This window comes from Lycorma delicatula, chromosome 1, assembly GCF_047948215.1.
Source record: "Lycorma delicatula isolate Av1 chromosome 1, ASM4794821v1, whole genome shotgun sequence".
Taxonomy (NCBI): domain Eukaryota; kingdom Metazoa; phylum Arthropoda; class Insecta; order Hemiptera; family Fulgoridae; genus Lycorma; species Lycorma delicatula.
The window spans coordinates 70,833,673-70,846,507 of NC_134455.1; the positions used below are offsets into that span (position 1 = coordinate 70,833,673).

Below are 12,835 nucleotides of genomic sequence, written 5' to 3' on the forward strand. Positions count from 1 at the left end.
AAATATTTTTAAAAAATAATTTTAAAATGGAGATAATTAAATGCAGTAATTACAGAAAATCGGTTTTAATAAACGATTTGTTAGAAATAGACTTATTATCTTATTTAAGAAAAAAATATGACGTATTATGTGATACCCACTCCGGTGTAAATAACAAAATAAAAAATACTAACATTCCAAAACAACAAGCACCTACATATAAAACCGTTACATAAACCATACGATTGTCGGACAAGAAACACAATACTATAGATAAGTATAGAATAACACATTTATATGCAAGAAACCTTTGAAAAGTTCATTAGAAGGATAGATTACCTTTATTGGATTAAAATTCACTTTTTGTATATATGTAAATAAAAAGTCTGTTTAGTCAGATATCGGGTCAGCTTGTAATTAGAAGTCATGAACAGTGATACTACAAGTGACCGGCTTAATATTGCACTAATTGGGGCAGGCTTGGTAAGAAAATATTACAAATTAATATGTAATTAATTAGTTAAACTTACTTAAACAAATAAAATTAAGGAATAGAGTAATATAACTAAAATTAATTAATGCGTTTATTATTAAATTATGTAAAAATAATGGTATGTTTTTAATAAAAAAAGTCTCTTTCAACAAATTAAATTAAAAAATACAATTTTAACTTTTGTAAGAATTGTTATTTTTAAAATAAAAAATTAAGCTTGATAGATAAACTTTAATTATTAAATTTTGATAATAAAAAATATCATATATCAAACGAACATGTAAACTGTGACCAAATAGAAAGCAGTAAAAATAATAAAAAGAATAAAATATATTTAAAATATCTTTTTATAATTAACTAATAAGCTTTAACACACGTACATTTGTGCATGAGAAAACTTCGGTACATTAAGCATAAAGGTAAGTGACGAATACGCTACCACTCCGTCACGAGGTCGATATTTATTATATACACCTTTAATTTAAACAACTTTTTTATATTATTACTCAGATTTTAGAATTTGAATGAAGAAGCGTAATATGCATTTAAAATGAAAGATAGTTTCCTTATTGTCCCATACCATTAAAATAGTTTTTATTTAATTCTAATAATACGTAAGATGAATAACCTAGAATAAAATACCTTAAATTTAAATATATATATATATATATATTTAATCACCTTTACTTTCCTGGAAATATAGCGATGGGCTAACATTTTGGGAATAGTTTACTTTTGAAAATGTCAGTAATTCATGACCCCCTTAGTTTAAAAACACAAAAAGTTTAGAAATTTTCAGGAGATGACTGTAGTTAGATATGTATGTACGAGTGTTGGCAAAAATATTTGGCTCTACATATATATATATATATATATATATACATACGCTAGCTCCTTGTCGCAGCTTCGCCTGTGCTACATGGTTATTTGCGTTTTCCGTAGCGGTCAATCTTTTTTTATTAGTCAAGTAACCAGAGGCAGGGGCAGCCAGTGGTTTTTAAATATTTTTCTGAAGAGTATTTACAAGCCCAAATCTATTGAATATCTCGTTTATTATAGTCGGGATTGGGGAAATTTACAATTATTGTTCAAAAACGTTTTTACCTTTCTTCATCCCCTTTTAAGGTCGAATTTTAAAAATCTAGAAATTTGTTTATTGACATGAAGATGTCATTCACCAAAAATCAAGTTGATTTCTTCATTTTCTACCGAGAAATAAAAAAAAAACAGGTTCCAAAAAAAATTTTAAATCAATTTTAACCTTTGAAACTTGGAATAAAACTTAAAAAATTGTTATTTAGATGTTCGTATCAATCAATTCAAACCCACCTCACACAGTAGTAGTGTAGAAACCTTAGGTCCTCCTTTATCAACCCCCACCACTTTTTAAGTAGAACCTGAGTAACTTATACAATATAATAAAGAAGATTCCCCCCACATGTATTATATAAGTTACTCAGGTTCTGCTTGAATCACCCCCCAGTACTTTTTAAGCAGAACCTGAGTAACTTATACAATACATTAAAGAAGACTCCCCCCACCCACCATCACTTTACGTCTGTAATTGAGTAAATTATTCAATACATTAAAAATAAAAAATAAAAAGTAATTAAAATTTCTACTTATGAAGGTTGTTTAATTACTTTGCCGGTTAACGGTGAATAAGCCACTACATTTTCATATATTAATAAACAATACGCGATTGTATTTGGTTTAAAATTCTCTTCAACTTCAATATTAATTTTCAAATCAATAACGCCCATTTTTATAGATTCATCCTGTCGTGAACAATCAATCACGTACACGGGATATTTGTTTTTATAATCTGAAAACGTATATGGTGAATCGGTCAATTTATAATACAATTGTTTAAACTCGACGACATTTTGTGCATCAACATTCGATTACCTCTAAATCCTAGTATAGATAACAGTTGAATTTATAAATACTTTAATATTTTTAACGTTGCCCGAATCAAATTCCGACGCGTTCTTTGTAGCTTTGTTTAATCTATCGTTTGAAACCCTACAATAACGTATCTAGGTTTGTCCAGTTGTGATGATGTTTTTACATTCCAAACCATAGATTTTGTCTGTGGGACTGTTGGATTCTGATGAATTTCCCAACTTCTAAACGGTATACGCAATTCGTAATTTTTTTCTCTCAATTTGGACAATTCCGACTGATATTGACTCGAAACCTTTAAATATGGTACAAGCCATGCAACATCTGTTATTTCTAGTCTAGATTTATGATCTGAAACCGTGGCCAGTATACCGTTTACATCATCACTAGTACGTTTCAATAACAATTCTTGCCTGTTGTTTATAATTATTTTCTTATAATCTTCGGCAAAACCCAACAACATTGAAAGGGGAATGTATAAAGTAAACGCCGCATCTTTGTCTATATTAATTTTATTTGTACCAGTAACCCAGCCAGCTTGTTCCAACAATAGAATCGAATTGTTACTGAAATTACAATTTTCATAATAGTGGTCACACCTACGTTCTTCGTGCTGGCCACCTCTTGCCCGTTTATTTTGTAAACAATCTCATCGAATAGAAAGGCGCCCGCAAAATTAACCAATTCTGATGTTGTTGATTTTTTATTGTTTTCACCAACAAGTTTCCCACGAATACGTAGACAACTGTCGTCCGGAACAGTATACTCGTCCGGTTGATTTATTCTTATTATAATCTTGTCACCCGTTTTAAAGTTGTTTTCAAATGGGGTGTGTTTATGTATTTGTTTATATGTTAACGATTCGTCAGTAGACGCGACTTTTTTAACATTTAAATAATTCATCTCTATATAAGAAAAAATTATTTTTCATTTCAACAACTTATTGGTGCTTTTTAATTTTCCACCAACAATTTCAAATCCTAGAGATTTTAATTTCTTAATGCTTTCCTCTGTTAGTTTATATTTAACATCATCGTCACAGTCACTTTTATATGGCATTTCTAACGAAATGAAAAAAAATTGAATTGCAACAACTTAGTTACATTCTCTCAATACCAACGACCTGCTTACCCGTTCGCCGCGTAAATTTAACAACTGATCGTTTTCATCGATCAATTTTATTATGAAGTTGGTAATTTCTTTTTCATCTACTGGTACGAATGTAATATAAAATGGACATTCTTCAATCATTACACCAGGATTGACACTCAGCAGGAAATCATACAAAATATGCAATCTTATTTCTCGTTTTTATATCCGCCCGAAATAATATTACATTTTACACATATTACATTTGCAGGAGCGATATTTATTATTCGATCTGAATGATGTGTTTGTTTTGGTTTGAGAATTCTCGCCCCATAACCCAATAGACTGCCAATACTTCAATCTGTATCTAAAAAATCTATCCACACGGTGCTTTTAATTTCACATTGTAACGTATTGCTATTCGCCTTTAATGTGATTGATTTTTAATTTTCTTCATTTCATTTTGTATATATTCAACAGCGTCTTCAATTTCATAACTACCCGTCGGTATTGTTATGTAATTTTTCTTTGTAAATTCATAATTGTTATTTCATCTTTTTAAACGTCCTTGTCGAACGCCAAACACAATTTATTATTTTTGTTTTCTTCAACATTTGGAATCGTGTTGGCCGTCATCAACCATTTTAAGCCCAATTCATATTGGCCTTTTGAAAGGTCTATTGAAGGAAAAAATGTTTGTTTAATCAACGAATTGTTTCCATCAATCGACAACAAACACATGTCTAAAATCAGAAAAATAAAAATTAAAATGTACAATTTATTCGGATAAAAACTCTAAACACAATCGACCACAAATTACATCATCATCGGCTTGATATCTGTTGTAATTGTACGTTACATTAGATTTTCCAAAATAATTCATCAATTCTGGGGACGGGTGTATGTTTCCTATACCATCAAAATCGTTTACATTATTATCGACTTTTCTAAAGCAAACCCAATGTGTACCACATCCTTTTATGTGTCCAAATTGACTATAGCACATTCATTTTTTCCAATCTTTTTGGTAAAGCGTCCAACATAAAAACACCTCCGAAATGTGGAATTTTCAATCGTTTTGCATACTCTTTCAATTCATCATCATATAAAGCACGCCTCGGTATTGAATCGATTATTTTTTTTTTACTTGCCCATTTTTTACTCTCCCGCCATTTTTTTTTTAAATTTTAATCGACCCCCGAATTTAGATTTTAATTTCATCGCATTTGTTACAGCATAGGCAGCCGCTCTTTCAGTCAAACTACTATCCGGCGCAATTACACGTTCCCAAGCTCTCTCAGCTAGTGCTTTGTCGGCTTGGGCTCTGGTTTTGGTGTCTGAATATTTCGAATAGGCAATATCGTGCAATTTACAGGCATCATCCAACTTATTAACGCCTTTATCCCCGCGTTTTAACCTTTTATCCAATTTTGTGCCAGGACCACAATAATTGTAACCTGGTAAATGCGCTTCAACTGGTAATAAATCTACAGCTTTATTCTCCACAGAACCAATAATACCACAGGACCTTTTTTCTTAGTCTTGGTCTTTTTGTCTGTCTCGCCTTTTTTCTTCATGTCTATATATAAAACAATTTAATTTTAATTTAAATAAACTATTGATGTTATGGTTTATCGAGTATTTTTAATTTAGTAATTTCGTTTTCTCGTCTCATTCCCCGACAATGGATTTAATTTGGTTCGCGATGAGATCTTCTGTAATGTGACCGTTTAATTCATCGTCTATATACTTGGCAATTTTTTCTTTAAGAGGTTCGAGGGAATCTTTCATAAATTCAACAGTTGCATCTGCAAGTTTCAATTTTCATCCTCTATATATTTTTTAATGTTTACATCAACTTTTGTCATTTCTTCGTTTAATCGTTCTAAACCAACAAACTTTTCACCGAGTTCCTCAAACATAAGTTTACATCGTTTAAAATTCAACGCATCCTTTTCATCGATAGGATCGGATACATTACACAATCTGTTATGTTTTACATCAAAATTTCTTTCTGGTGTGAGTGAAAAACCTCATTCTCCTCGTCGACGACCTTTACTTAATTTTATTCGCGACATTTCTCTATATAAAGAAAATGTAAATAAACATTCAAAAACCTATTTAAATTCAACATTTCAATTCTTTAATTATGGATATGATTTCAATTGAAACGGTCTTACTTCCAGCATCATATTCACCCACAAGTGTATAAAATCTATCAATCAATTCGTTTGGATCGTCCCGATATAAATATACTGGATTATAATTGGTGCGTGCAATAACCCAGAACCACTAAAAGACCTGGATGGTATTTTATATGGGGATATTGGGTAAACGGGTTTTTTTATAGGAAACAATTTTATAATTACTTCTTATATTTAAAAGATTTATTCGATTTCACTGTTTAAGAATCGTGTCGTTCCATCAAATGAGCACAGTATATTTCAACATTTCTCCATAAACCTTCATATCTTCTATGTGAACCTTTTTCAAGTCTGGATTTTTATAAACAAACAACTCTAAAAGACCTGGTGTGGCTGAATAAATTAAATCCCCCAAATGAATTTTATCGTCTTTAAATTAAATTTTAATGTCGCCCAAAGTACAAGTATCTGTATTTTTATCATACTTTACACCATATACGCGGCCTATAGATGCTTTTGGACCAGTTTTTAACGTTTCCAAGTATGGTTTAATTATTTCAGTGTCATTGTCTTCTAATATAGGCGTATATTTTGTATATATTTTAGGTTGTTCTTCTTGAGATTGTTCAGAATATAGTGGTAATGTTGTTTGTTCAGATAATAATGTAGAATAGGCTACATCTTCTTCTTCTGAATCTTGTTCCAATAAACTCTGTTCACATCTATCTTGGTGTCTTTCTAAATGAGCCGACAATCTATCACCCAATACACGCCCTACTCTGTCTACATCAATTTCTCCATCAGTTTTAGGTGGAGTTTGTCTGGGTCTATTTACTTTTTCTTTAATTTCATTTATAGGATCTATTATCGGTTTGAAACGTTTAGCAAATAAAGCTTCTTCTTCGGCCAAACCCATCATAAAAGCTACATGTTTACGTTTAAAATTTTTATTAAGCTTGTCAATTTCAATCATTTGTTTCTCCTTTTTTATTGCTCAATAAAGAATAAAAAGAAACTTAAAAACGATCATTTTGTTAACGTTATACGTTACGTTAAACGTCATCTTGAACGTTAAACGTTACTTTCAATAATTATGAATATTTTGATGTTGTTTCTATATCGACCTTTATTTTTATCCTTTTCTTTATCGATGGCTAGAAAATTATATTGGTTTGTATTTCAAACTTGATCACACATTGATATAAAATCATCAAAAGACACGTCGACGTTTACATGATCATCGTAAATGTGTTTTAAATTTAAATTGTCTTGGTTGAATAAAATTAAAAAACTGCAATTGTCACGTACGAGTTGTTTTGGTATTTTATATACGTTTGTGCTAGATAAAAACAATCAATTTTATTATGACACCCCCGTGCAAAATAAGAACCAATATTATTTTGTTTCTCTTTTATTAGATCATCAAAAATCATTATTGAATGTGGTTCAATCGCCTCTGGTTGAGGGACTTGATCGTTTTCAGTATATTCATAATAGCCCATTTCAGGATTCATCATCATTAAATTTGACAACATTCTATAGAGAGGTTGATGAAGCGATTTTGAGAAAATGTACAAGTTTTAAAAACGAATACCGTTTTCTTGAACTAAAAGATTGAAAAAACTACATTTGTTTTACCACAATTAGTGGGCCGCATACAATACATCTAACGGTGTTTGGCAAGAGAGAACCATGTTTACTTTTGTTTTTAAATGTACATCCACCCAATACATTTACAATGGGGAATTTTCTTTTTGTTGAATTTTATTATTACGAAGCTTAATTTTGATATTTATATAAATGTTAACTTTTTATTGGTAATAGTAGGTTTTTTGAATCTGTATAAAATTAACAATTTAAAATTAATATTATTACAATAATTTAAAATATTCAATATTTTTTTCTCTATATGTAAAGTGAAGTTTTGTAATTCAAATAGACTATAGAAAGTACATTTTTTCACAAATATTGCCAAGTTGTCGAAAAACACTGTTTTTTTAACATTTTGTACTGCCGTTCGCCAATTGGGCAACAAAATATCCTAAATAGGATACAAAATCCATTAAAAATTTAGTAATTTATGGTTAAATTTAAACTTTTCAATTTATTGAAGATATTAGACATTTTTGCAATATTAAACATTTTCAATATTAGAAATTTTTACAAATATTTGGCCCCGCAGATCTGCGGGACCAAAATAATTTATCCCGCTTTCACTAAAAGTATTGATGTCCGATTTTAAAATTAATTTTAAAGTAATTAAAACTGTTAACCGAGTGGTAAAATACACATTTATATTTTATTTCATCATCAATTTCCAAAAATGTTGAGAAAAGGGCGTATCTCGAGAACGGCTGGACTTGGACGGATGAAACTAGCAGCAATCGTTCTCAGATGTAGGAAAACCCACCCTTATAATAAGCCTTTCAAAATCGCGTTAAAAATCGTCTAGGACGCACCGTTTTTGAGTTAAGTCCTTTTTTAAAATTTTCCACAATCTTTTTTAATGTATTGAATAATTTACTGATATACTGGATCAATCTTCTTTAATGTATTGTATAAGTTACTCAACTTGTGGATCAATCTTTTAATGCCTTGATACAGCTTTCGCTGAAAGTAATGATGTCCGATTTTAAAATTAATTTTAAAGTAATTAAAACTGTTAACCGAGCACATTTTCATCTTATTTCAGCACCAATTTCAATAAATGTTGTGAAAGGGCGTATCTCGAGGCGTAGCCAGTAGAATAAAGATAGGGTGGGTCCATTGTCGGGCCTACATTCGAACAGAATCTATCAGGGGTTATAGGTGCTGGTCAACGGGGCACAGAAGTACCGACTGTAAGGGTCATGACAGGGCAACATTGTGTTACAAATGTGGAAGTTTTGGACACGTTATTAGAGATTGTATAGAGGCCACAAGATGCCTCGATTATAACTCAACCGAACATCGCACCGGAGGCAGGACGTGCGTAAAACTCAGTATGACTAAAATAATGTTAGAAAACGCTAATAGAAGCATCCTCTCACACGATTTGGTGGGGGAGGTTGCGAAAAGGTATGACGTCAATATTGTGGTCACGTCGGAGCCTAATCGATACACTGTGGCCAGACATGATTGGTGTGCCGATGCAGCTGGGGATGTAGCTCTGTACAACGTTAGTGGTCGGCACCGTTGGCAGCTTCTTCACCGGAAAGAAGACATAATTAGGGTGGAAACGAGACATTTCACAATCATTGCAGTGTATGTGAGTCCCAACATTCCTCTTGAGGACTATGTACCTTTTGTCGGCGCTATGCAAGATGTTATTGTGAGGTCCCCCAGAAGATTTGTTCTGCTCGGCGACTTCAATTGTCAAACAGTGATAGCTGGTTGTTCTTATAACAATAGCTTAGTATTGATGGAGATGCTCCAAGCAGTGGGCCTTAGATGCCTTTACGACGGAATTCGGACGTATGTGGCGTGTGGCCACACCAGTGTACTTAGTAATGGTTGACGACAGATGGGGAAACGACTGTTTCCAAATGACGGTACTAAATGAAGAAAAGCTAGCGATCATCGTGCTGTATTGTTGCAATACCACGTTGTGCTGCTTCAGAGGCTAGACGAATACAGGCCACCGCGACTTACCGGGGCATAGATAGAGCTCGTGGTTAATAAACTCTCCGACGTTACGGTTGTCACCCCGGAGGTGCTTCAAGACCTGGTCATTCAGGAAATGGCACGACTCCCTGTTACACGTAGGCGCTTCCGTCCGGTATACTGGTGGACACCGGAAATTGCCGCTTTACGACAATCACTTCAGGGTCTGCGCCACAGAAAGCAACGGTTGAGGAGAATAAATAGCCCTGCCTACGACGCGGTAGCCAACAGCTTCGCCACTGCTAGAAGGACCCTTAACTTCAAATTCAAAGAATCCAAGAGATCGAAATTGCGACAACTTTGCCTAGAGTTAGATGCAGATTCGTGGGTGCGGGCATACCAGGTGGCGACAAAAAAGCTTGGAATGCGTCTACCTGCCCTCACGGGTATACAGGCGAACGAGCAAATTAACATACTTTTCCCGGAAAGTGAACGGGATGTTTTAGAACATATTGAATGCGGTCGTGGATGATTCACTCAGGACGAGGTGGCCCAGACAATTGCCAAACTGCGTGACAAAAAGAGTCCAGATCCTGATGGCATTCCGGCGGCCATTCTTAAGACGCTTATGGAGGAGATTCTTTGGGAAATGACAGACGTCGCCTGTTTCGGGCTACAGAATAGATCTTTTCCAAAATCTTGGAAGTAATCACGGGTTGTTTTCCTCCCGAAGAAACCTGGTGGCATGGATGAGATGACCTACCGGCCCATCTGTCTCATCAACAATTTGGGCAAGGGGGCGGAGAGGCTCGTAGCCGGCAGATTGATGGAGGAGGTTGAGAATGGACTCCGTACTAATCAATATGGGTTCAGGCGAGGGCGTTCCAGTTTACAAGCGCTCAGGCGGGTAGTCTCCTGGGCAGGAAGTAGTGGGATATGGCGAACGCGCCAGATTCCGCTGATGATTTCACTGGACGTTCGCAACGCTTTCAGCTCAGTGAAGTGGAAAGCCATCATGGCGGCTCTCACAGCTAAGGAGGTCAGTGCTTACATCAGAAGGCAGATCGAAAAATATTTGTATGACAGGCAAATGAGGATTGACAACTGGATGGTCCGATTAACTGTAGTCTCGGCAGGGAAGTTCCGCAGGGATCAGCGTTAGGCCCCCTCCTCTGGATTCTTGTTTATGACGGTGTTTTGAGGCTTCCCACACCAACGGAAACTGAACTAATTGCCTAAGCCGACGATCTCTGCATTCTTGTAAGCGGAGCTACGGAAGAAGAAGTGCAGGAAAAAGGAAATCAAGCCCTACAATTATACATGGTTGGGTGATCGTGGTATGAATACATCATGTTTACTAGTCGGCGTCTGGTAAGGGGCCTTGTCTTAAGGGTAGGCGGCCAGACTATAAATAGGCGGACGTGTATACGCTACCTGGGGGTCCTGCTGGACAAAAACTTGAAATTCAGGGACCACGTCTTGTATTGCTGTGAAAAGGCCGGAAAAACGGTTCGGTCAATCAATGCCTTGTTGGCTGGCCAGAGGGCACCAAGGACATCGAAGAGGAGACTCATCGCCTCGGTGGTGGCCTCTTCTTTCCTATATGCGGCCCCGGTATGGATCGCTGTCACAAACGTTAGGCGTAATGTTGTGAGCCTTCAGGGGGTTCATAGGAGTGTTCTCCTTGGTGTCATCGCAGGAGATCGTACGGCCTCGTATGAGGTGACTTGCCTCCTGATGAGGCAGGCAATGCTAATGACCGAGACCCGGTGTCTGCCGGGCGGGCTGGGAACGACATAATCGGGTCTGGTTACCATCCGCTGGGAATTTGAGGCAGGCAACAGAAGATCCAACCGCCGGGGGGGAAGGGGGGTCGACCTGCCGTGCCGGATTTTTAGCCGGTGGGTGGGGAGGCCTCCTTTGAGTTAAAGGACACGTTCTCGGGCCGAGTATACTTAATTGGATATCCGGCCTGGGGATGTAGGGATAAAAAAAACATATCAATTTATATTGACCATCTGGTATTAAGTAGTGGAGTTTTGCCGGTTGAAGCACAAACCTCAATGAATTGTGAACTGTGAGTGTCTTATCACTGTGTGAACTGGGTTTGAATTGATTGATTATGAACATCTAAATAACGTATTACGGGTAGATGGTAAACGCTGTTCTTTAGTACTCATTTTAATGCCTTAATTAAAATAAATCATCCTATTAAACTTTACAAGATAAACTAAACAGATAAAATGCACACAACCGTTCACATATACAAACAGTACAGTGACTATGGCGAATATGTACAATGACAAGACGAGGATGGGTAACTGATTCTGTAACTGTAGTGTCATTAGAACCGGATGCAGCCTATACAGAATGAATCAGTTTTATAAAAATACCGTAAACTCGTTCCTATCGATAACATGAACAGGATGTTAATAATTAAGGATATTCTGTATAAGCGGTATCCGGTATTAAACGAAAGCCTAATGTAAACTTTATTTATGCGACTAAATTTAGGTACTTCTAAGAAAACGTTTACTTTCCATAAATTATCCTGGCTAAAGGCTATGTTTCAAGTAGGCCCGGCACCCTTATTTTTTCTCTCCAATTCCAAGAAAAAAAGTGCGGGGGTACTTGAATAAATACGGTATATCGAAAAACTTTTTTCGGTATGCCATGAAACATGGGTAAAATTTTAATTGCGATAGATCGAGTTTTTTTGTTTATCCCAAACAAAAGAAACCTTCTTCCTCTTTAATAATAGTATATATATATCAGGTTTGGTTTGTTTTTCAACCTACTTGCACAAGGGGTTCGCAACTACCATATTAAAAAAAAATTAATTATATTTTTTAGCAATATAATTTTGATGATAAAAACGTCATTTGATCAAAATGGGTTTTATCTACATTAAATTTTATCTGTATAATTTCAATTAATTACTAATGTTTCCATCCCTGATTTTATACTAAATTTAAAAAAGTTGGCAAAGAGTTGCATAACTTTCTGTCTACTGAGAGCTTCACCCTAACAGATTACTATTGGGAGGAGCATTAAAATATGTAAATATACAAGTAAAGAACAATGAAAAAAAAATTATTCTACTCTGAATAAAATTTTAAGATGCGGGGTACCCATAAGATCAATTATAACAACTTTAAATAGCATCAGTACCTCTTAACATTTTACAAGCTAAAATTTCCACAATCATTTAACTCCTTTTTATTGGTGCAGTTTCATTACAGAAGACAATTTTTACTTTACCGGGTTTACAGTACATTGTATAAATAATACAGTGTACTATATAAGGAAAGGTATACTTACTAATCGGATCAAAATTTGCATGTCAAACTTTTTTCAGATCTAATGTATCATGAATCCCTCTAAAAAAAAAATATATGTAATAATATTGATAATAAAAGAAATAATAAAACTATTTACAAAATTAAAGAAAAAAAAGATAAAACTTTTGAAGATTTATAACCCACAAAACGAAAAGACTAAATTTTGTGAGACATATGGTTCGAATGGATTGAGATAGATTGAACAAAAGGTTTTTGGTAAATTTTGGAACTATAAACCTCTGCCCCTCATACATGAAACAAGTAAAGGAAGACCTAAATAAAGCATTAAAATGATAGAAAAA

The 12,835-nt window shown here is 34.6% G+C and overlaps 1 protein-coding gene across 1 annotated transcript in view; it reads left to right on the forward strand.

Moving 5' to 3' along the window:
• The first annotated feature begins 380 nt into the window (after positions 1–380).
• Positions 381–12,835, forward strand: part of cn (Kynurenine 3-monooxygenase cn) — a 40,712-nt gene continuing 28,257 nt past the window's right edge. The window contains exon 1 of the mRNA XM_075356404.1: positions 381–462. Within this exon, the coding sequence (XP_075212519.1) occupies positions 406–462 (57 nt within the window). The 5' untranslated portion in view covers positions 381–405. The remainder of the gene's footprint in view (positions 463–12,835) is intronic.